Here is a 23824-nt window from a genome sequence, read left to right as displayed (position 1 = left end):
TGATCTGTTTTTTGATACAAATATGGCTCCTACTGCTTGGTCCTTACATGTCTTTGCTACGTATCGTGCAAACACCATTCACGTTCACCTCCCCTCGTCCCCCAAAACAGCCAACATATCCTCCCTCCTCACAAACTTCTCTCTCTCCTTCCCCGTCCCGGCCTTCTGCCCCCTCTCAATCTCGGCCCTGTCAATCGCCTTCCAATCCTCCCAGCTAACCACCCTCGCATTGCTATTCCCCTTCAAAGCCTCCGCCTTGACAGCCTCCCACCCCTTCCCATCCTGCCCCCACTCCCCCTCCGGCAGGAACTTTTCCCTTTTGGTCAAATCCTCGGTGATGGCATCCGCCGTGGTGAAAGCATCCATCATCGTCTCGGCAATCACCCCCTGAGGACCACGTTTCACCCAGCCGGAACAGTACAGCCCCTTGAAGTGATGCGGCAGCTCGATATGTGGCTGATGGTGAGCAGGGTGGGAAGAAGAGGGGAGTTGATGCGGGCGGTGGAGTTTGGTGAGGACGCGGCCGATGCCGTCGTTTGGTATCACGCCGGTGGAGGTGTTGAATGGTATGCCCAGGGGAGAGAATTCGGGGAGGGGTGTGGACTTGTAGCCGATGGATTTGAAAACGTACCTTGTGTTGAAGGTGACGGTTTTGGGCTGAGGGGGGAGGCGGGCGGTGGCTTTTTGGTTGTAGTATGCCCTGTGGTTGTTTGTTTCGTAGTCGGTGGAGGAGTGGTGCTGGTTTGGGTTTTGGAGGACGGTTTTGCCAAAGGTGGCGGAGGTGACCCAGTTTGGGGGGGTGGAGGAGGGCTGTTCAGGCTTGTGGTCGAATTCGAGAGGGGAGAGGCAGAATTCAAAGGTGACGGAGGGGTAGGGGTTTGACGGGTTTGGTGGGAGGGAAGAGCCCTTGCTGAGGAGCTCCGTTCGTCGCTTTATTGGTGGGGGGAGGACGTCGTAGGCTGTGGGGTGTTCGAGTTCATAAGGACGGACCTCGACACCCGGGAGTTTGTAGAGGGCACGGAGTTCTTTGGTCGTGAAGGCTGCTTGGATGGGCCCGCGTCGACCGATGATGCGGATGTTGTGGGTTTTGCTTTTGGAGAGGGCGTCAAGGGCGTGGGCAGCGATGTCTGTTTTGGCGAGTTCTTCTGGGGATTTGAGGAGAATACGGGCAACGTCCATGGCTACGTTGCCGTTGCCGATGATGAGGGTGTCACCATGCGCCCCTAGGCTAAGGTCTGGGTTGAGGTCGGCATATTCCGGGAGGCCGTTGTACCACCCGACAAACTCACGGGCTGAAAAGACTCCTTTGAGTTCTTCCCCTGGAATGCCGAGCTTCCTGTCTTCGGAGGAGCCATAGGAAAAGACTACGGCGTGGTAGTGGCGGAGAATGCTGGATAGGGGGACGGTGGCGCCGTCTGGGTGGTCACTAGAAGCACCGACGGTGACATTGCCGATGAAAGTGAAGTTAGGGGAAGCGGCTACCTCTTCAAATTTCTCTCGACAGTTCTGGCAACTTGTCAGTGATTATGCTTTTGTTTTTACAAGGGCGACAGCATCATGTATACCTACTTTCACTTCAGCATGGTCTGGAGCAACGCCAAATCTCACAAGCCCATAAGGAACCGGCAAGGACTCATACATGTCCACCTTGGCGTGTTCATTGTTCTTCATGAAACGGTACGCCGTGTAAAAACCAGCCGGACCGGAGCCGATGATTGCTAGCCGGAACGGCTCAACAGTGGTGGAGGCCCTCCGGACCTGGCTTGTGTATGCCAAGGCGAGTTGTCGATTCCATTGTTGAAAAGCCCTCGGCCTTGCCCGGGCGATGGTGGCCATGAGGAATAGAGCGGGTGCCGAGCTCACTGGTGGTGAGCTGATATCAGTTTAGAGTAGAGAGGTTCACGCACAAAGAAGAAGACTGCAGCCACCAGCCACATGTAATAAGTAATTCGGCTCACGGACCGAGTCACAGTGCAAAACTCAGGGTTCGGGGCCCGGCTCCGGCGCTGCTAACGGCGTTGTCGGCCCTACAGTTCGGATGTTTTAGTGGGGGCATGGCCGGAGATAGCGGGGTCAGCCCAGTGATGTCGCAGCCGACAAGGGAAGCTTGGAGGTTGGATCGCAAAAACCCCACCCCGAAACAAGGGCATCAGTGATCACAACCCCGCCCGAGCATCACTTCAAAAACAACGTCAAGGCATGGCTGACAGACCACAGATCATGGCGATAATTATGAGTGCGACGACCGAGTCGGTGTGACACTCGGGACAAAATACAACCATGTTTCATCCAGTCAAGTCCCGCGGCGTTTGCTCCCCCTTCCCGTCTCGGGATGGCTGGCACAGCTCGAACAGGGCAGAGCTGACAGCGCTTGCATGGTTGCCCCGTCAACGCTTGTCAAAAGAGGATCAACTGCACCACAAGCTGAACAGCTCCGGCATTGACGTCCTTTTTGATCCCGCGGGGCCCTCTCTTGTGTGTTTTTTTGCATACCGCACTCCTCCAATTATCACCATCTCCAGAGAACCACAGCGTTGTAAGGCGCCGGTCGCAAACATGGGGGGCTCCAACCAACCGTACATGTACGAGCCAGTCCTGAAGGACGACGAACGCTTCCCTGTTCCCGTGTTTGACCCCAAGGCCGTCACTCGGGCGAGTTATGAGAAGAAGAAGCCGAAGCCGAAGCCGAACGGCCCGCTTGTCTCGATCAACCGCCATCCAGAGTATGCAACTCCACACCTTTTTCTGCATTTCTGCATTCCAGTCTTATGCAGGAACCAGGTACTAACATTGACCATAGTGCCCATGTCGTCCCGACAGGCCGGACCAACTTTAGGACCCTGGGTGCCTCGACCAAGAGCTGGATCAAGGGGATGAGAGCTGTGCAGCTGTGTCTGCGTGTGCTCGAGTTGATTGCTGCCCTTGGTTTTCTGACTCTGTGCATTCTCTTGAAGGGGTTTGAAGAACTAACAGGATGGGTTATGCGCGTCACCGTGAGTCCTTGCGTGTGGAATATCGACTCTCAGTCACACATGGTCTAATACTCTGCTAGTTTGGTGTCGTGATCATCCACTGCATCTACTCCATCTACCACCATTCCAAGCCAGCATCCGGCAAGACCCCCGGCTCATCAGCAGCCTACCAAGTCTTTGGCGGTATTTCTGACCTTGCTGTCCTCCCGCTCTACACCTACGGCATCCTTTCATGCCGCAACCAGGCTGACAAGTGGTCCACTCTTCTCACCAACCAAGATCTTGTCCAGAAGTACTTTGTCCCCTCCCTCTACTACGGTCTCATGGGCGCTGCTGGGCTGCATCTCGTCTCCCTCGCCATCTCCCTCTGGCTCGGCGTCGTGTTCCGCCGCATCTCCATGATGCCCCCAGACATGAATCCCCTCGAGAACCGCTTCACCTCCCGCGCCCACAAGCGCAACAAGTCCTCCATCGTTACCGCCACCACCACCACCAGCTACTCGGACTTTGAAAAGCGCGTCAGCACCCTCTCGGACCGCATCCGTGACAGCCTCCCAGCCTACGATCCGGACACCTCCCGCCCCCCTTCCGTTCCTTTCATGCACACCCGTCAAAGCTCGTATGACTCCCAGGACTCAAGGAAGGGCCTCCCGTCGAGACAATACCAAATCCCCCACTCCAACCGCTCCTCCGGCACAGCCCAGGACTTTCACCGCATGTCCGCCCCTCCTCCTGTTCCCGCCCATTCCAGCGGGCAATCTTCCCCAACCAAATCCCGCGCTTCCTACACCGAGCTCCCACTCGGAGAGACGGATCTCGGCGCCCCCCGGCCAAGGTCAATGTTCAACCCCCCAACCACCTTTTCCGACGACGATGACGACCACCCTCAGACTTCGGCTGTTAAATCCCACCACCCCACCCCGGTTTCCCCGTCGCAAGTCCAGCAGCCGAGGACAGCGAGGTTCACAGAGGCATGGTACACAACCCCCAGCCTGGTCAGCCGCACCGCGCAGCGAAACCCGCAGTACCAAACCCTCGACCCCGACTCCGAGTCTTCGGACAATGATGAAAATGATTTCAACTACAGGACTAATCTCGGACCCTCACCGGCCCATCCCAACCCGCTTGGTTCCCACCCCCCACGCTCCCCGTCCCCGCCACCAAAGAGGCATTCCACCCCCTTTTCAAGGCTGAGGGATTCAATCCTGGGGGAGGTCAGCCCCAATGACCGCCGCGTGTCTGGCGACATAACAGAGATGAAGACGCCTGCTCGGAAACAGCTGAATAGACAGAGTTCCATCCAGACGGATTCGAGTTTTTATTCCAAGCCGTATGGGGATTTGAGGGCGAGGACGCCGCCGGTTATCGTGGGGAGTTTGGGGCTTGGCGGGGTTGTGGAGGAGGAGGAGACGAGGAATAATATGAGGCAGGTGAGCAGTGGGAATGATTTTGATGGTGGGCCGGTGGGAATGGGGGTGAGGATGAGGCATGTTAGCGGGCGGGAGGCGGAGGAGGGGAGGGCGGGGGTTACGCCTCCTCCTTTGGAGATTAAGAAAAAGAAGGGGAATGGGGAGGTGAAGGGGGGGCATGTGGCTGCCATGAGGAGTAGGTATTCGGTTTTGAACGAGTAGGGATGGGGGGTGGGATGATGGGTTGGGTTTTCTTAATTGGAGAGGGGGATAGAGGGATGGGTTTGGAATGGGATGTATGAATACCTATGCGAATGAACAGGTTTGGGGGGGGGGGGAAGGGGGGAATGTTATACATGTCTTTTCTGTATCCAGTATCTCTGATGGCCTTGGTCACATGAAAGGGATGGGTATATTTACTTTTCCACCGTCGATAACGTCAAGTGAAACGATGTCATGTTTGCTCTGTTGCTCTAAATCGAAACCTCCATCAGGACAGTGGTTTGCTGGAGCGGTAGAAGGGGCACGACCTCACTTGTTGTGGTTTGGGAAAGCCTTGCTGCTAGATAATGATCCATCTTGTTACATGGGAAAGAAAGAAAACAGACTTGCCTGTCAAAACAATAATTCATTATATTACCCTTGACGTATGGAACAAGATAAAAAAGTCGAGAAACAGCAAAAAGCTCACCGGCCAACCCCCGGGCTGGGTGGCCGGTTACGAAAACCCGAGGGGGGTGGGGGTGAACGTCCTCTGCGGCTGCTCCTGGATCCGAATTTCTGAGCTCAACATATGATCAACACGAGATGAGACAGAAACATTGTCTGTCACTTAGATGACAAGCTTGTTGTCGAGCCCAGCCGTCTTCTAACACTTGACCGTCCGACCTAAAACGCATGCCTCTCACCGCACACACTGATGGTGACTGGAGACGTGCTAGTACTGTTTCAAGTGATGACTTCTCGATTGAGGAAAAACGTGCCCAAACTCCAACCGCCAATATCCTACCCACCACTCCGCAAAAAGCAAACCATGCTCTCCCACCATGCCGTGAATAATGCCAACAAGTTACAGGATAGAAAACCCACCAAATGATGATAATCCCACAAGCACCCATGTCCTGTCCAAGGTTATCCTACAGTCTACGGTATATACACATCAAGACTCATTCAAAGCCCTCATGATCCTCTGATAAAACTTCCCCGCCTGCGCCCTAGGAAAAGCAATCTCATCCACCAAAAACTCCGGCAGCACATCAATCAGCGCCCTGTCCCTATTGGTATCCAACATGGGGTTATACTCGCACTGCGACTCATCCCCATCCCCAGATGACATTGTGAGTTTAAAATGTAATGCTGCCATCATATTAGCCACCGTTTTCTCTCCACCGTCACAGGAAAACTTACTCCCATTCCTCCCAGTCTGCAAACAATCAAACTCGACCCCCTCCCCCCCCACATTCACCCCCCTGACGATCAACCCCGTCAAATCCGCATACAGATCCTCCTTCCTCTGCGCGGCCAAAGTAGCCTCCTGCACCTGCATCCCCGTCCCCCTCACCCCACCAACCCCCAACGTCTTCTTCATCGCACTCCCCGGCACCTGTGCCGTCACACTCCTGCTATTCGCCGCCGCTTCCGCATTCCTCGCAGCAGCCAACTTCATATTCAGCGCCTTGATCTCCGTCTTTTGCTCCGCAATCGTCTTGTTCAGCTCCGCAACCTGAGCCTCAAATTTCACGATTTGAGCCTGGGCGGTTGACAGGTCAGATTGGAGGGAGGGGATGACAGCGCTGAATTGTTTAGCGGTGGAAAGCTCGGCTTTTAAAGAGGCAATCAGCTGGTCCGCGAGCTTGGATTTGGACTCGGATGTTTTCCGGTACGAGTCAAAGGTTTTTTCGGCTTGGGGGACGGTGGTGTCGCGGAGAGCGTTGTATTTGGATTCGAGGGCCGAGTGGGATTTGGTTAGGTCGCCTAGGCGGCGGCGGAGGTCTGCTTCGGAAGAGGAGGTGGTTGTGGTGACGGATGGGCGTTTCTTCTGGGGGCTGACGGAAAAGGAACGCGGTTGGGGAGGTGCGATGGTGGGGCCTGCTGTGTCGTTGTCGGAAATGGGCGTTCCGGGCTCGAGGGCGGAGGGTTGAGTTTCTGGGATTTCGACCGTTTCGTCTGGGGAGGAGGAGGCGGAGGGTTTCCTACCTGCGACAGTCTTCTTGGGACGGCCGCGGGTGGTTTTAGTGGTTTCTGACGTGGTGGTGGTGTCGGCCATTTCTGTGTTTTCTTCTTCGACTAGTGTAGTAGCCGCAGCGGCGCGTCTCCCTCTTCCTCTTCCTGCTGGCTTCTCGGCCGGCGCGTTCTCAGCTGGCGCATCTCCTAGAACTTCCTTCTCTACTGCTGCCGCGACTCTCCCAGCAGCGCGACGCGTCGTGGCGGTGTTCTTTGGTTCTGGCTTGGTAACTTTTGACGCGGCGGTTGCCTTTGCGGCAGCTCCTCTCTTCTTTGGCGGCATGATGGCGGATGTGGTTGTTTTCTTGGAGTTTAGTTTGCGCGGTCTTCCAATGTTGGCAGCGGCAGTTGAGGTTGATGATGATGATGATGATGATGATGTGCGCGCAATTCCACCCAGTCCGTCTTCTGAATCCGAATCCACCAGCTCCAGCAGCTGAGAGCGGATCTTCGTTCTTAGCATTGAGCAAACCCCTGCTTGGGATTCCTTGACGGTTATGGATTCAAACAAAAATGCCAAAAGTTGAATAGCTCGAGACACAAAGAGTCCCGTGCGTCCGTTTTCACCTGAGCCTTACGCAATAATTACAAGCAGCAGTCGCAACAAAAAAAACGAAAAAAAAAAAGTGTGGCGATGCGCAGTGCCCTGAGTAGCGACGCGTTAGGGGGAAGGTTTGCGGCTCTCAGCTCGCGTTGCCCTTGCAGTTTGTTTACTTTGTCGCAGGAGGGGCATTGTGCATGGGCCACCGCTTGGTAGCAACTACTACAGATACGGTTAGAGCACCCAGCTACGTGGCCCAGGCCCACTCGGTGTCGCACAAACCCCCTGGTCTTTCAGCCACTGAGTGGCGCTTGCACATGGTCGTCGGTCGGGTCATGCCGCTGGCGGGCTGGCTGTCGGCACACCTGCCATTGCTCCTCGGTGCATTCAACTCCCCCTCGCCACGACACATCACCCATTGGCACTCCTATATAAACGACCCTGTAAACCCATTGCTATCACCTTGTCTGACCTGCCAGGAATCCTCAAACCCCACTTCTGGTTGAACCGACACCTAGCAGCTGTGCGACATCTCGCACCGCTGCGCTGACAGCATGAGCGACAACAAGCGCTTAAGAGATCTGGGGGCGGGTTTGACCTCGGGCATGCTCCTTGCAGCTGGTGTACGGACTATGCTGTCCCCTACGTGCGCATATGTGATCATGTGTTTGCTGACTCCTTCCCCCAGGCCCTAACCGCGTACCTGCTACTCAAAGATGTCGTCGCCCCCTACTTTGCGCGGGTAGTCGACCCAGACCACGAGAAGAACGAAGCGACACGAAAAAGGGCACAGGCGAACCTGCAAAGGATACGAAAGAAGATTGCCGAGAACAGCGCAAATGACGCAGCCAACACAGATGCATCACAAAAGACCAGCGTTGAGGACTTGGTTCTGAACGAGTACGAAAACCAGGTAGCACTGGAGGTCGTCGCGCCAGAGGACATCCCGGTTGGCTTTGACGACATTGGAGGATTGGAGGAAATCATTGAAGAAGTGAAGGAGGCTATCATCTACCCATTAACGATGCCACATTTGTACCAGCATGGTGGGTCTCTCCTGGCTGCACCATCTGGCGTGCTGCTGTACGGCCCACCAGGCTGTGGCAAGACGATGCTGGCAAAGGCTGTGGCACACGAGAGCGGTGCCTCGTTCATCAACCTTCACATCTCGACACTTACGGAAAAATGGTATGGCGACTCCAACAAGCTGGTCCGTGCCGTCTTCTCTCTGGCGCGCAAGCTTGAGCCCGCCATCATCTTCATCGATGAGATTGACGCTGTGCTGGGGCAACGACACAATGGCGAGCACGAAGCCAGTGGCATGGTCAAGGCTGAGTAAGTGGCCCCTGTTGCCGTTTGATATCGTCTTATTTCTGACCTTGCCCAGATTCATGACGCTATGGGATGGTCTCACCTCGTCCAACGCCGCCGGTGTTCCTGCACGCATTGTTGTGCTCGGTGCCACCAACAGGATAAACGCCATCGACGAGGCCATTCTCAGGAGAATGCCCAAGAAATTCCCTGTTTCTCTTCCGGGAACTGAGCAGCGTCGTCGCATTCTCGAATTGATCCTCGGGAATACCAAGCTTGATCCGGACTTTGATGTTGAATATATTGCCAAGGTCACGGCGGGCATGTCCGGAAGTGATCTCAAGGAAGCGTGCCGCGACGCCGCCATGGTTCCCATGAGAGAGTATATCCGCCAGCATCGTGCGTCCGGGGCGTCCATGTCCCGGGTAGCCCCTGAGGGCGTCCGCGGTATCAGAACCGATGACTTCTTCGGTCGGCGAGGCGGACAGGTCCTTCATGTGCCACCGCCTGCTGCTACTAACGGGCAATCCGAAAGCGAATGGCGCGATGTCCAGGAACTCGAAGAGGACGTTGTTACCACGCTCTCTTAGAGGGATGGGTGTATGGTTCATGGTTCATGGCATTGATAAGATAAACGAGCAGCGATAGATCAGAGTGTCTGTTTGTATATCACGAACAGATTGGGGGTTGGCGGAACAAGCGATTGACACAGCGGCATGCTTCCCCGGCTGGACAGACAAGGGGGGGAGCGAGTTTCATCTCCAATATCTCCAAAGTCTGCTTTAGAGTAATAGATAACCAACCAGACACACGAAACAGGTCTCTATCTCATGGTGATAGTGATACTTCGTGGCATAGCCTTTAGCCGGCGTGCTGGCTGCTGTCGGCCCGGAGCTGAGCCTTGGGCACTGACACGGCAAATCAAGATGGATGACCATGTTCCCCTCATTACCCTATAGGAATGAGAGGGCAGACCGGAAGAGATTACGGTAACGGGCTGACGTGACAGTGCCCTCGCTCTTTGCTCAGAGTCATCATACCATGTAAGTGAGCTAAGTGAGCTCGTACATTGCTGTCAAAACGGGTTCATCCGCGGCAGGCAAGCACGTCATTTGGATGACCCACTGCGCTTTTGCTGTAAGTTGGTTACGGCGCTACCTGATTTGTCACATGTTTGCCACCAGAACCCCGAGTACCCCCTTAGCAGAACAACTCCTGTCCGACTCCGGAGTAAAGAGCGGTCGCGATGGCAGTGTGTTACAGACTGACCAGCCAACCCCCAATCCCCGAATCATATCATCGAATACTGACAACTCTTGGAGAGAAAAGACGCAACGCTGTCCCGCGCCGATCCAGTTTTCCCCGGAAAATCCATATCATATCATATCGTATCATATCCTCTTCTCGACTCTTTGACTCTACAACACAAAGCATTGGCCCTCCTTCCTCTTGTGTTTCCGATACCTACCTTACCTTTGCGGCTTCCATCCCGCAAAAACCACCCCGCCTCCAACAAACCTGATATTGAGTCACCTGCCTGTCACCCCACCACACAGGAACTCGCTCCCAATGGCTTCCCCAAGTACGCCCGCGCAGGCCGCGAAGAAGGCCCTCTCCAGAGTCGATCTCGATGGCCATGCTCTCCCCCCATCACCTGCCCCATCGAGTCCGCACCCTGGGTCACGCCGGTATGCTCTCGCAACCGAGCTCGTCTATACTGACTCCAAGGACCAGTATGGTGCCTCGAGCATCCCGATCTACCAGTCGGCCACCTTCAAGCAAACGTCTTCCAACGGCGGCAACGAGTATGACTACACTCGATCGGGAAACCCTACCCGGACCCATCTTGAACGCCACCTGGCCAAGATCATGAATGCGACCCGCTGCCTGGCTGTCGGCTCGGGAATGGGTGCATTGGATGTCATTACACGCCTTCTGAAACCAGGTGACGAGGTTATCACGGGCGATGATTTGTATGGTGGCACGAACCGGCTTCTGACATATCTGAAGAACAACCAGGGGGTTGTTGTGCATCACGTCGACACCACCAACGTCGACGCCGTGAAGGAGGTGATTACGGAGAAGACGGCCATGGTTCTGCTGGAGACGCCGACGAACCCGCTGATCAAGATCGTCGATGTCGCGTCGATCGCCAGAGCATCGCACGAGGCCAACAGCAAGGCATTGGTTGTCGTCGACAACACCATGCTGTCGCCCATGCTCTGCAACCCTCTGGATCTCGGCGCCGACATTTCCTACGAGTCCGGCACCAAGTACCTCTCCGGTCACCACGATATCATGGCCGGTGTCATTGCCGTCAATGACGCAGAGATCGGAGACAAGATGTACTTTACTATCAATGCTACCGGCTGTGGACTCTCCCCCAACGACTCCTTTTTGCTCATGAGGGGTGTCAAGACACTGGCCATCCGCATGGAGAAGCAGCAGACCAGCGCTCAACGAATTGCCGAGTTTCTCGAGTCACACGGCTTCAAAGTTCGCTATCCAGGTCTCAGGTCTCATCCCCAGTACGATCTGCACTGGTCCATGGCTCGTGGTGCCGGTGCCGTGCTTTCCTTTGAGACTGGCGATGTCGCCCTTTCCGAGAGGATAGTGGAAGCTGCCAGGCTCTGGGGCATCAGTGTCAGTTTCGGCTGTGTCAATAGCTTGATCAGCATGCCATGCCGTATGAGCCATGCTAGCATCGACGCAAAGACAAGGGCGGAGAGGCAGATGCCTGAGGACATCATTCGCTTGTGTGTGGGTATCGAGGACGTGGACGATCTCATCGACGATCTTACTCGTGCTGTAAGTTGTGATTCCCAAACCGCTTTCTGATGCATGGCTCGGTCTGACATTTTGACTCTAGCTTGTGCAAGCCGGCGCTGTGACGCTGACGATCGATGGCTTTCACGCAAATGAGGCCAACGGCGGAAGCTCGACACCATCAGCTTAGGCTCGCACCTAGCCATTACGACTGACGACTTTCGGACTGCACGGGAAACGGTGGGCGTCTGGGATGTTCATCTGGTTTCATTCCCCTTACAAGCATGCTGGGCGGATATCTGGGATACACCAAAAGTAATGAAATATACAACGACAACGGATATCGTTGTCAAGACGTTGAACGCCAAAAATCTTGTCCTCATCACAACACGCTCTCGGCCTCGAAAGCAACCCCAAACCGATGCTGCGGGCGGTGCGTCAAGCCCCAGTGCGGGCACTTCAATCGCTTAGTACTACTAAAACAACTGCCTAGGAGACACAGGATCAATCACGACTCACCTCGTCAACCCGCTCTGGAAAAGCGTTTCGGTGATGGTGAGGTTGCTGGGGTTATGCTCGGCTTCCCAAGCCTTCAGCATGGGCGATTCCTCCTGTGAGGAGGACCCAGATTGACTGGACGGAGGGGGAGTGACCTGGTGTCGGCTGGAACTATGGAACTTGTAAGAGGGAGTCCCCTCGGAAAATATGCGGCAGAACGGCTGGGTATCACGAACCATTGACTGTGGTCCCCAGAAGCTTTGTCATCTCTCACGCTGTGAGGCATGGTCGCCTGGGGCCAAGGGGGTTTGGGTGGGGGCAGATGGGTCTTCTCGAGTGGTGATGTTGCGGGTGCACAGGAAGCCTTCTTGCTCCATGGCACAACCGGGGGAGGATGGTGCTTTTATGTTCTGGTCATCCTCCTGAGACGACCAGCTGTATGATGACGGCCCTCGGTGTTGCGGGACGTCCCGCGCACCAGGCCGCTGAGGTAGAACGAGAGGAATAGAAAGGAACGGGGGGATCGCTCTAGCGTTGCCTCTACATTCATAACAACTTCCACCATTGCGCCATGCCAACTGACCGGGGACAGATGTTTGAGCCGCTCACTTTGCAGGATGCTGCGACCGATCAGTCACTGTGACACCTAGGGGCTTGGATGTGCGTTGGGCCATCTTGGTGTGGACATGACAGCTCACTTTTCCCACCCACGGTCTCAGGCCATGTCCCTGTTCCGAAGATGTTATCTCGGTGGTACACGCATCATCAACGACGCCTCAGCGCGCTGCTCACGAAATGACATCGGTCAGCGTCATGAGAATGATGACCTCTGATACAAGCCGAGGATTTATTTGGTGTTTTCGTTTTGCGTCTGATGCCGATTCGCTGCTGTCCTCCGACCGGTGGTGGTTTGCTAGTAACTATGGTACGACCACACCTTTTTTCTTCTTCTCACGATGCTTTGTTGGCATGCTGCCGGACGATAGAGGGTCGGGCCCCCATGGGGGGCAACCGGTCTACGAGATATAGAGAGCTCAGATATTGCCGCGCAGCTGTGGGCTTGGGTTGTGCAGATGTATGCTGTATATCTGCAACGCGGCTCGATAAGACCGACGAGACCGAGAAGATTGTGTATGCTGGAGGCTTGTCGTTGAAGGCTTGTTTGCTTCGGATGCGGCGGTTACAGAGGGAACTCTCGCAGTCCAGACTCCTCAGGCTGCCAGTGTGCTCAGGAGGTCTAGCTGCGCTTTCTCTCTCAAGCACGACAGTTGCTGACATCTCCGTACATGCAGAGAGCACTTGGCTTCTTTTGTGGGTTATGCGCTGCTGCAAGATATTGCAGCGAGATTCCTGTGGCCTCGGGGTCTTCTTCTTTTGCATGCTCGTTTATCATGACAATACCATCTTGGTGTTGCGGGGGGCAACCTCGAGTCCTGCTTTCTCCACGATCTCGACGAGATATTATTCTTTCTGCTGCCAACACCACACACAGCATTTTACATTTCCTGCACTGTACTTCCAAAGCGGCTATCCCGGTTCAGCATCTTGACGGAATCAGCGCAGAAAAGCGGTGGATGTTTGGGCCTTGTTCTGCTTTGCCCAACTCTTCCTCCCTTTATGCGGCTGCAGCTTCCCGTTTGTTCGAAGCCACCTTGCACGATAGCTGGCTAATGGAGTGGTCTTGTGACAAGGCTCGTGGTTTGACACCCCACCCACCCCCCAATCTTTTGAACGAAGTGCCGACATGCTGCCCAGGGTGATGGGGTGGGTGTCGGATAGATGGATGGATGGATGGATGGATGGATGGATGGATGGAAGGGGGTTGGTGATAGGATCTTTTTGGTGTACCTAAGGGAAAGATGCGACTCGGCCGCCGCTGGGGGTGAAGAATACTAGGAGAGGGAGGGATATTGCTCGCTTTTTTCTTGCGTGACCCTTTTTGTTGTTGTACAAACACGGCGGCGGCGGCCTGGTTACCCCAGGCCACTTGGGTGCATGGTCTCTGTCCTGGTCTTGACCCAGTTGTTGTTGCACCGCTGGGACGGTTTCTCCTATCTCCTGCCCTGGGGTGGGTGGTAGGTAGGTAGGTAGGTAGGTAGGTAGGTAGGTAGGCAGGTAGGCAGGTAGGCGGAGGGGGGGGGAGGGGGGGTGAGACTTGTACAACACCTATCATTTCGTGTTTGACAGCAGCAGTTCGCTTAAGGAGGTTTTTTTGTTCCATGCGCCCTCCCTGTCAAAAGCTAGGTAGGTCTGGGCCTGATGCGATGCGTGGAAGGTAGTTTCTTCCGGCCGAGATTCGGGCCGTAGATCTCGGAATTAGGATTAATTATCACCTTGGGTTGGGGTGTTGTTGGATTACTTCTAGGTGAAGAAGTTTGGCCCGCTCGCTCGTTGCCGGGTTACATGTCGGGCAGCTCTGAAAGATTGCGCCATTTCTACGATGCGTCCCTCTCTCTTCTCTCATGCGCATGGGGAGTAACACTGAGCTCTTCTTGCACACTTTTGACGGATGGCAGTTGTGGGAGTAGGTATATGGGGGAGCTAACATTTGCTTTCCTTTCTACACAGGAACCAGAGCTGAGCAGCAGCAGGAGCGACATACGCCGGCTGGGCGGCAAGGCCTACACGCAACTCAGCAAGATAATCGCAAAGGTACCGAGCCCAGCCCATCGCGATAGTTTTCCGGGCTTGTCGTTCTTTGGGGACATAATCTACATGCACTTTAGATGCCTCACCGGACCATGATATCAAAGCCGCAACCACACCTACCTCACTTTCCCCTGCTTGCAGGACGCCATCACAAGGTCATATGTCCTCTCCCACATGCGTCTTGGACCCCCAAGATTACACGCCCACCCCCCTTTTCCGCCGTATCGGATCCTACACACCACTCTCTTCGGCTGATGGTGTGAAGGAGGTTCGGGACGAGACGGCTCGTCTCGGGATAGGGGGGAACATACCTTATGTGTCTTGATATGGAGAAGAGAAGGACAGGTACATGGATGATGTAATACCGACACCTACACCAACAAAAGTCATTTTACCCCACGATGGTGAGAAGGTTGTGGAATGGCCTCGCTCACTTTCGGTATCTCGCCGAGATTGCCTTTTTGGCAAACACAGTTGACATGCACGGCATGAAGAGATTGGGGGGGGGGGAGGGGTTATTTGGTGGAACACACAGGTAGAGAGTACGGTGCATACTTCCAGAGCTCCCTTGGCCTCGGTGACGGCTTCCTACAGTACTCAGCAGAGACCATGTTAATCTAACCAGCGCGGAGAGAGGGTTCTCCGTCATTGCAGCATTGTGAGACGGGCTGAGAACCTTGACGGGTAAATATGTGTAACAAAGCGGCATCATATCTGCAGATGGACAGACACACCCCTGAACTAGCTTAGACAGTGGGGGGAAAGAAGTCGATAGACAGGAAAGGGTAGAGGGGGGATAAATGGGCGGCCTAGGGGAGGATTCGGAGAGTCGAGGCTCCCCTTCACCGTTCCTGCTATCCCACCTAGCCCACCATGTTTGATTGAGATTGTAAGGTTGAATCAAGACTTTGAGAGCCGGATGGTACATAAGGTCCTGAGCTATATGAGGCTGAAGAACAGTGATCTTCCACGACCGACACCGCGTCTCTATTGAGAGATATTCACACTTTCTTCATTCAACATAAGGAGCAGTTGGCCATAGAGGGAATGGTCTCGGTCCTATCCATATATTCACCACAAACAAGAACAACCACACCCTTGCTTGCTACCAAAACACTTGCCCAAAAACTCCAAAACGCCCAAAAAACCCCAGAATCTGCAGCCGTAGTAGCTCTGCTGTCCTATGCAATACACTCTCCCTGACCCCTTCCCTCTCGGCACCCTCCTCTCTTCCCAATCTCAGCCCTCATCTTCCCCCTACCTACTCAAACTCAAACCTCCCCGGCAGCACAATCGGCGCCACGAGCGTCCAAGTATACATCCCATAACAAACCCACCCGCTCACAATCTTGACCCAGCTCGCCCACAGCGTCCTCCCCACCGTAGCAAAATCCCCCCCATCCGCCACCTTCCCATCATCCCAATCGCTCGTCAGCAACGTCGCCACCCACGCCGTCGCCAAAAAGAAAATGACGTGAAACATGGCATAACTGTACTGCGTGCTCGTCCGTTCATCGTCCATCGTCCCGCCATTGGGTGAGTGCCCATGGACATGATCATCATCATCATCCGACAAGAGCGCATCCGCCGGAAGGGACCCCTCCTCCACCGCCCGTCTCAGCGCCTCGGCACGCATCTGACGCCGCGAGTTATCCGGTTGCGTGGTGATGAGGCTGTGCTCATAATCAACCTCGTCCTCCTCCGGCAGCCGAATCTGTCCCCCACCTTTTCCCCCCAAACCAAGAGACTGCGTCGCCGCCCTGGTGGTCGTATACGCCACCGTCAACATCGTAACAATAGCACCAATAACCACAGTTGTAGTCCTCGTCCCCTGCCCCGCAATTAACGGATTACAATGCTTATCCTCCGTCTCGTCCGGCTCCATCGACACGGCCGACATGGTCAAATAGGTGCAGTATACCGCCACCATGGCCGCCTGAGCCAGCCCGGCCTTGGGGTTATACTCCTGCACAGTCGGGTGCACCGAAATGACCGAGATGGCCAGCCAGAGTAGCAAATTGATCGTAATCGCCGCCTGGTTCATCGAACACCCCGACCCGGCAAAAAACACATACTGCACCACCGTCATGGCCAAACTAGCCACATACATCCCCAACGTCGACCCAATCAAAACCACCCTCCAGGTCTTCGACTCGGACTCCTCAATCTGCCCAAGACAGTACTCTGCCCAATTATGCGCCAAATCCACCAGCAAAATCAACCCCAGCATCAAAAACAGCATCGCGCAAATCAGCGCGACGTAGTTCCCCCAAAATTGGAAAAACGTATCCGGAATGAAAAAAGTCAACACGATTAGCCCCAACCAGGCAATGATCTTTGGACCCCAGAAACCATTTTGTATCGCCGCGCGAGGGTTCTTGGAGGAGTGAACCCCCAGCATCAGTCCGGCAAGGACGAGGTGGAACATGCCGAGCGCAAAGTTGATTCTGTGGACTGCTAGCCAGCCGTAGCAGTCGCCCTCGCCGCATTTGATCTTTACGTAGTCGAGCATGAGGTGCTGGAGCTTCTCGATGGCCCATTTTGTGAGCATGATCCAGGAGAGGATCGAGTTGACGAGGAGGATGAGGGCGTAGGCTATGCGGGTTGCGACCGAGTTGCCGCATTTTCCGCAGGCGGAGCACACCATTGAGCAGGTTGCTGCTCCGCAGCAGCTTGCGCCGAAGGAGAGGAGCTGTGGTTATATCGTCAGTCTATCGCACTTTGTTGATGTTCTTGGGGGATGATGGGGGTCGCGTACTGTGCCTAGGCTTGGAACCGCCATCAGCGGGAGGGAGAGGAGGGCGCCCATCGCGGTGGTTGAGTATAGCCCCTCAGGCCACACCAGGCGGGTTAATTCAAAGGGTGAAATATTTCGTGGTTAGGTGCGATCGGATATCGTGCGCAAAATGATATCGGGGTTGGTTGGGTTTATCTTCGGGGTTTGTTGACAGTAGCTAGGATGTACTTGAATGTTGGAAACACTGGATCGAGCCAACTGACGACGACGACGACGGTAACGGCTGCGGCGGCTGGAGGTTACGTGACGCAGCGCCAAGGATCCTGCCTCCTGCACCTGCGCCACAAAACTTGGGACGACAAGTTCACGTGACTCTGCAGGGGTACCTGCATTTGATTGGTGGAGATGCCACAGCAGGGGGAAGGCCTGCAGGATTCTGGGTTAGGGTTTTTGGCTTTTCAGTTACGATTTTGTATATCAAGGCGACCTTGGTATATGTGACTGGCTTCCTAAGAAGTGTATCCTCCATGGTAGAGATGAAATAAAGGGCAGTGTAAGGCTGCGCGGGACATCATGTATAAGTACCTGTGTGTTTCAGATCGACAAAAAATTGACGAACCACTATCTCCCATGCTGGTTGAGATGCCATAGATGACTTTGGATAACACAGCTGGAATACTTCGTGTCTATGTGAAAGAGGCCTTATCGCTTGGTTTTGAGCGTTCACAGCTCAACAAGAACCCGCTTCACTTCCCGCACAAAGTACTTGAACTTGATCATATATTCTTCCCTTCTGCCTCACACAACTCTCTCAAGATATTGTGTCTGCACTACTCCCCCTCCATAATTAAATACAAGTGGTATATACACAAACCATCCCACCCACCTCTCGCATCCCCCTCTATCTACACCATCCCGGCTATAGTAATAATCCAACTCCCCCCCCTCGCTTTCTTGGCTCTTTCTCATCTCGCTATTCTAACAAGCATCAAAACCACACACACCAACAGACAACCTTTCTGATCATCTGTCTCTTCTATCAGAGAGCACACTCACACACACACCATTATTGTCTCCGGTGTCATCGTCCATTACCTCCTCCTTGGTCTGCCCATCTGTGGTGATGAGCTGGCGTTGCTGAGCTGAAACGAGGGGCATCGAGCAAAGGTGTGTTGTCTGTCTGACGACCAAACCACCCCCGTCGAAAAAGTGAGAAGCGAGAGACAACAGAAAAAAAAAAGGAAACATAAACATTATCAGCGGCCAAAACTGGCTCGGGGGTTTCTCCCCTTCCCAATCCTATACCATGCTGCCGTTTCCCCAAACCACGACAACCCTTGACCAATACCAAAAAAATTTGCCGCTCCTTATGAACCCAGAAAAAAAAAACACATGTGTTATCCCCATCCATCAAGACGTAAACTGAACAGCGAAAAGAAAAAACAGGGGAGCGCGAAGAAAAATCAATCTTCCCTCCCATCCGTAATACCCCTGGTGTATCCAAGCAAAGCCATTTCCCTGGTTATGGTGCTATAAAAGTCGAAGCAGACGGGAATCCACCCTCGTAAAATCGTGTGTCGTAGAGAATGAAAAGAACAGAAAGTATGCGAGCCAGCCAAAAGAGGCCGGCAGTGCGGGCAAAGAGGCATGTACAATCGTGGTCTGGTGATATTCGGAACCATTCGGATTGGGTATCAAAAAGGTGAATAGGTTGGTGAATGTCCAGGTAATTTTTGGGATAGTCTATTCCAAAGGTGTCTAATCGGAGATTTTGTTCATGGCTCTTTACCGCCCTTGCGGTCCTCGGCGTCTCCTTCGTACAAATGTTTTAACCCGGATATTGGCCAAGAGTCCGAGGTGGAGTGAAGGATGACCAGCCAAAACACGACCAGGTTGACCAGGTGGTGTAATGTGTAGGCGTAAGAGATTCCATACACGGCAGCATAGATGGCAATGCCGAATAGTAGAATGCTCGTGAGGTGCTTCATCCGACCGGTGACCGGAGGAACCATCTTGCCCGTGGTTAAGGTCTCCACAAGGACGATGAATGGCATGATGGACAATACATTGTGGTGCGAGGTGAAGGGCGTGAGCCAATGAACAGCCAGGTTGTGTATCCAGACCACGAGCGTTGGCAGGTTGATGGGAAGGATCCAGAGCATGAGGATGAGAATCGAATGGACGTAGTTGTAAAAGCTCGAGTTGGCTGCTGACTGGAGTTCCTGGGCGATTCGCTGCGCGCGTACTGTGGTTGTCAGTTGAACCAGGCAGGCAACCAGATAGGCAAACTGGTACGGGATGGCTGTAGACACGAGGAATAGCAAGACGGCTGTCGTGATCATTCTGCGCCTGGGTGATGACGACAGAAACCCGGCGCCTCCTTGTTTCTTGCGTTCATCATTGCGAACCCACGCAGGGCGGAATGCCAACAGGTTGAAGAGGCTGCTCAACAAGTGCGTGAGGGCAAGTGTGATGTAGTTGAAGACGGTGCACACTCCGACGCATATTATTCCAATCATGGGAATCAAGAACAGAAACATCGGGTCCTGAGTACCGATCAAATAGTCGTTGAGGTGGAAATCGACCAGCGAAGATGTGCTCTTGTTCCAATGCCAGAAGCTTGCGCTGCCAGCTGGGTACGGGTTGGCCGTGGCCACGGTCAACATGGTGAGCGACGCAAGCATCAACGGAATGGACTGCCTGAGGCAAAGATCCAAGCTTTCTGTGAAGGTGATGAACACACCCGTGGAATCGTAGACGCGGAACTGTTTGCGCAACACGAGCGCCACCACGAGCAGCGGGAACGCAGCAAAGACGGTACGGTAGCGCATATACAGCTTGCCGAGACTACCACTGAAATCCACCTCAAGCTCAACCTCAATGCTGGAATCGCAAGTAGGATCGGTCCAAAACTGAAAGCTCAGTCCATCCTCGCTGGCGGACCTCTTGGCAAGAGGCGGAGGGACGTAGGGAGCAACACCGTGAAGGCTGATCGGCGCATCGCGTACATTGACAAAATACTTCGACTCAAACGGCTCCACGAGATACTGCCTCACCATCGGGGCGAAGAGCTCCTCTTTGTTGCCACATGAGTGGCTGTTCAGGCGCAAGTTGTAGGCTAGCAAGCTCGACTGCAAGGATGGCACCTTGGTTTCCGTCACCATCGGTCGTGCAGCAGGCATGGTGAACTTCAAGCCCGAGGTGAGCAGACGTTGAAGGCCGATCTGTGCTGTTTGGTGTGACTGCGACTGCTCGCTGAACTCGGCAATCACGAAACCTTGGGTGGGATTCGTTGCCTTCTCCACCACTGCAATGAACTGTTGTTCAGCAATGTCGTCCAGGTCGTACTCGAGGTAGTAGAAGGGCAGGACCTGCTTCTCTAGGTCCCTATAGAATGGAAAGGCGGTTGTCTTGTTTGATCCAGGGAGTGGAATGACATCTGGGGCAGCACTTCGGCAAGCCAGCCGGGTAGTTCCTGCAGTACCCTTGGAAAGGTCGATTTGGCTTGGAAATCCTGCCCCGGTTTGGCCCGGTTGCGATGGGACAACGCTGCAAAACATGACTTCGAGCTTCCCGTTCTCGCCAGGCTGGTCGAGCTTGATATCGGTCATCAAAGTAAAGCGCTTGACTTCGGGAGGCCCGGGAGGTGGGATGGTCATGAGGTGGGCGCGAACCCTGCCAGTGGTTCCCAATTGCCGCAAAACTAACCGCTCCCCCTGAGCAATGATGGTGTCAGAATTGTCCTCCACGGTGAGCAAAGTCGTCGGGTCAGATCGAGGCGCCGTCTTCTCAGCAACAGTTTCCATGCCGGTAAGCAGCCGCTTTTTGAAGACGCGCATTCTCTCCGCCCTCGGTTTCGTTTGGGATGCCCTGTGCACATCGGAGAGGTCAAATAGCGTCCGAACCAACACCTTGCGGAACTGGTCGCACCACAGAATCGCCTGATGATCCATGCTCGTCCATACTGTGGGAATGGTCGATGTGAAGACAGTAAATCCATGCGTGTCCGGAACCAACGACTCGACGCTCGCATAATCCGAAGGGACCACGGTATCGAGTCCTCCGCCCGCGATCGAAACAAGCGTCACATGCCAGAGGGGGTTGTTGTTGGCCCACTGTTGCGAGTAGGCATGCCTCCAATAATCGTTGATGTCTTTGTATGCCTTGACGATCTGGCTGTCAAAGGACACAGGCGGCCGGGCATGAGGCGCCGACATGGTGATGATGGTGTTGATCGAGTTCGTTTGGTAGTTGGGCATGATGAGCATTGTCCGCGCAACAATTCCTCCCATAGAGTGGCCCAGCACTATCACCGAGGTCGGGTCGGGAAGATCAGGGTTTCGGTCGGAAACGCGCGGATCGAGGTAGAGCGAGAGGATGTAGCGAATCGCCTCATTGAGGTATTCGGCCTGGTCGAGGAGGGTCTGCCCGTGGAACGCCGTGATATCTTCATTGAAATCGACGGTGAAGAAGTCGAGGCTTCTGATGCCGGCGTTGTATGTCTCGGGGTCATGCTGCAGGACATCGTGGAAGTAGTTTGCTGCCTCAGAGGCAATGGGTCGGACTTGCTTGTAGCTCCCGGCATTGCCAGGAATGAAGAGAACGGGGATTCCTCGTACCTGCGCGTAGTTGACGTTAGCAGTGGATTAACAAAGGTGCTTGGCATACATATACCAAGACATAGGATGGGGGATCCGAACCCTTGTGTCATGGTCAATTCCCTGTTCGCGATACATGTATAGCGAATATTTGCTTGCGAGACGGGTGTGCTCCGTGTCGAACTCGTTGAGCTTGGCGTATGACGGGCGCAAGTAAGACATTCGACAGCCCTTTGGATCAATTTGTCGTGTTACCGACGAGTGAACCACCGTCAGCAGCAAGGCGATACCGGTGATGGATGCGACAAGCGCAAGAAGGCCAATTGCCCACGGGCTTCGCCATCGCTGATGCCGGACGGCAAACATGGCCTCGTGCGCCTTTTCCATCTCTCTCTTCTTTGCATGTGACCCATTCGCGGTCGGTATCAGGCCGAGTGGAGAGGGGGTTGTTGGGCGCGTCGGCGATGGGGACTTCTCTAGTGAGCCATTCCTGGTCTCGGTAGGCTTCCAATTGATGCTGGTTGACCTCCGACTGATCGAGGACGAGGTTCGCGGGTCAACGCTGCTGCGACGTTGGTGGTGATGGCTGGCGGTGCTGTCTGGGCTAGTTGAGGTGGAAGGCTGTGCGGCGGCCTGTGGCCTCAGGGTGGATTGGTTGGACGAACTGACATGAGGAACCTCGACGTGCAAAGTGTCACCGTCTTCGGAGGATCCTGATGAGTGCCTCGTCATCCCAGCAGGGTCGGTTGGCGGACGACTCCTGCCTTTGGGGATGTGCGTTATGGCAGGTTGCGCTTCTCGATGCGGTGCGGTCCTTGGCAGCTCGAGGTCAAGGGAGACGGAGGCGGGAGGGAACGGACTTTGACGGGGCGCGATAGCGACAGCGACAAAACGCTGGGCATGAATCGGCGCTGGCAGACTTTTTTTCGTTTTGGTGGGGACGGTAGTTAGAGCCGGACAGAGGCTGGGCATCTACTCGTAATAGTATCACCAAGCTGCTTGTTCCCTATCGCCGTCGAGCCTCTGAACTGGCAAGATTAAAGAAAAAAACAAAATTGATGTGAAAACCACGAGCTCTGGGTGACCGATGCAGGTTCGATTCGGGGAGCCCACCCTTGAATCCCAGCGCTAGGCTCTGGCAGGCTAGCAGGTGCACAGCGCTGCAGCCCGCTATTGGCCGCCTATGGCTTGGAAACAAGCGTTCCGACCAGCCTCCAAACGGGCCGAGATGATTCGACGCAGGTGCCGCAGTGGCTTTTTTTGGATGGGGAATTTCCACCTCAGGTTGATAGCAACCCTCCACTCCAGCACTGTCTTCTCTTCGAGTCCGAATATTGGAATGCCCTGTGAATACAGATATGGATTTCGCATAGGGCGTATGATGATCCTCAGCGGCGGTGGGGTCCAAGGCAGAGGTCGCACGGCGGATGAAACCAACAATAACGCGAGAACCCTTGATGAGGGTGTTCAGGGTGGGAGAGAGCAACGAGGGGATCCCAGATTCTTCTGGATCGGCACAAAACGTTTTCGGTGCCAGGATTCAGGTGACGTCTGTGACATCTACTGCGTGTTTTTGTTTGACGGTATGGCGAACGAGCGACTTTGTCTCAGGCGACAGAATGAACGAGTGCTTCCTGATTCCGTCCAAGAAGAGAAACCTGAAGCTGGGGGTGGTGAGGCTGGGATGGGCGGAATCTGCGGAATATAAGCTCCAGAGCGGCAGTGGGCGGCAAGCTGTTGCAACCCAGCTCTCCAAAGCTGGGAATTATTTCCCTCCTGCAGCATGCACCACCTCACACCTGTTGCTTTATTGACCGGGACTTTTTTCAGGTCGTCGCGAGGTGGCTGGCTTGCGGCAATCCGGTGGGCCTCGCTGGTTTACATGGCCATTCTCCTGGTTACATGTCTCTATACCGAGATCAGGTGAGGTGAGATACAAAGTCCAGTTGCTGGCGATGCGCCCAGGCGAGCCATACGCAATCCTTCCGACATAGGAACCAACAGAAAAAGGCAGCTGTGTTTCTCACATGGACGATCCTCAGGATTTTCAACTTCTGCAACAGCGGCTGGTCCCAGAAAAGGCGGAACTCTGCACCGAAAACCGACAAAAATGTTGGCAG

At 54.5% G+C, this 23824-nt stretch overlaps 8 protein-coding genes across 8 annotated transcripts; 3 read left to right on the top strand and 5 right to left on the bottom strand.

Moving 5' to 3' along the window:
• Nucleotides 1-84: 84 nt before the first annotated feature.
• Nucleotides 85-2570, bottom strand: ARH1 (NADPH-adrenodoxin reductase; the record flags this gene model as incomplete). The annotated part of the gene is made up of 2 exons (XM_062880598.1): nt 1570-2570; nt 85-1506 (listed from the first exon to the last, which is right to left on the bottom strand). The coding sequence occupies exons 1-2, from the start codon at nt 1834-1836 to the stop codon at nt 85-87; spliced, it is 1689 nt and encodes a 562-aa protein (XP_062729559.1). The 5' UTR covers nt 1837-2570.
• Nucleotides 2153-4603, top strand: QC761_601380 (uncharacterized protein; the record flags this gene model as incomplete). Its single annotated transcript, XM_062880599.1, has 3 exons — nt 2153-2723; nt 2801-2993; nt 3053-4603. Exons 1-3 carry the CDS (start codon nt 2281-2283, stop codon nt 4601-4603), a joined length of 2187 nt encoding a protein of 728 aa, XP_062729558.1. The 5' UTR covers nt 2153-2280.
• Nucleotides 4604-5342: 739 nt separating this feature from the next.
• On the bottom strand, nt 5343-7280 carry QC761_601390 (uncharacterized protein). The gene is made up of 2 exons (XM_062880600.1): nt 5789-7280; nt 5343-5737 (listed from the first exon to the last, which is right to left on the bottom strand). The coding sequence occupies exons 1-2, from the start codon at nt 7065-7067 to the stop codon at nt 5541-5543; spliced, it is 1476 nt and encodes a 491-aa protein (XP_062729557.1). The 5' UTR covers nt 7068-7280; the 3' UTR covers nt 5343-5540.
• On the top strand, nt 7248-9264 carry MSP1 (mitochondrial dynamin GTPase Msp1). The gene is made up of 3 exons (XM_062880601.1): nt 7248-7768; nt 7834-8480; nt 8533-9264. The coding sequence occupies exons 1-3, from the start codon at nt 7700-7702 to the stop codon at nt 9044-9046; spliced, it is 1230 nt and encodes a 409-aa protein (XP_062729556.1). The 5' UTR covers nt 7248-7699; the 3' UTR covers nt 9047-9264.
• Nucleotides 9265-9735: 471 nt separating this feature from the next.
• Nucleotides 9736-11901, top strand: STR3 (cystathionine beta-lyase). Its single transcript, XM_062880602.1, has 2 exons — nt 9736-11264; nt 11326-11901. The coding sequence occupies exons 1-2, from the start codon at nt 10026-10028 to the stop codon at nt 11410-11412; spliced, it is 1326 nt and encodes a 441-aa protein (XP_062729555.1). The 5' UTR covers nt 9736-10025; the 3' UTR covers nt 11413-11901.
• On the bottom strand, nt 11552-12356 carry QC761_601420 (uncharacterized protein). Its single transcript, XM_062880603.1, has 3 exons — nt 11957-12356; nt 11742-11885; nt 11552-11679 (listed from the first exon to the last, which is right to left on the bottom strand). The coding sequence occupies exons 1-3, from the start codon at nt 12004-12006 to the stop codon at nt 11661-11663; spliced, it is 213 nt and encodes a 70-aa protein (XP_062729554.1). The 5' UTR covers nt 12007-12356; the 3' UTR covers nt 11552-11660.
• A 2903-nt stretch (nt 12357-15259) lies between these two features.
• On the bottom strand, nt 15260-17416 carry TMS1 (Membrane protein tms1). Its single transcript, XM_062880604.1, has 2 exons — nt 17128-17416; nt 15260-17061 (listed from the first exon to the last, which is right to left on the bottom strand). The coding sequence occupies exons 1-2, from the start codon at nt 17176-17178 to the stop codon at nt 15631-15633; spliced, it is 1482 nt and encodes a 493-aa protein (XP_062729553.1). The 5' UTR covers nt 17179-17416; the 3' UTR covers nt 15260-15630.
• Nucleotides 17417-17877: 461 nt separating this feature from the next.
• BST1 (GPI inositol deacylase) lies at nt 17878-23806 on the bottom strand. The gene is made up of 2 exons (XM_062880605.1): nt 21807-23806; nt 17878-21725 (listed from the first exon to the last, which is right to left on the bottom strand). The coding sequence occupies exons 1-2, from the start codon at nt 22674-22676 to the stop codon at nt 18882-18884; spliced, it is 3714 nt and encodes a 1237-aa protein (XP_062729552.1). The 5' UTR covers nt 22677-23806; the 3' UTR covers nt 17878-18881.
• Nucleotides 23807-23824: the final 18 nt, after the last annotated feature.

The sequence above is a fragment of the Podospora bellae-mahoneyi genome, chromosome 6 (genome assembly GCF_035222275.1).
Source record: "Podospora bellae-mahoneyi strain CBS 112042 chromosome 6, whole genome shotgun sequence".
NCBI lineage: Eukaryota > Fungi > Ascomycota > Sordariomycetes > Sordariales > Podosporaceae > Podospora > Podospora bellae-mahoneyi.
The sequence above is the reverse complement of the archived record's forward strand: the minus strand, read 5'-3'. Positions and strand labels throughout refer to the sequence as shown.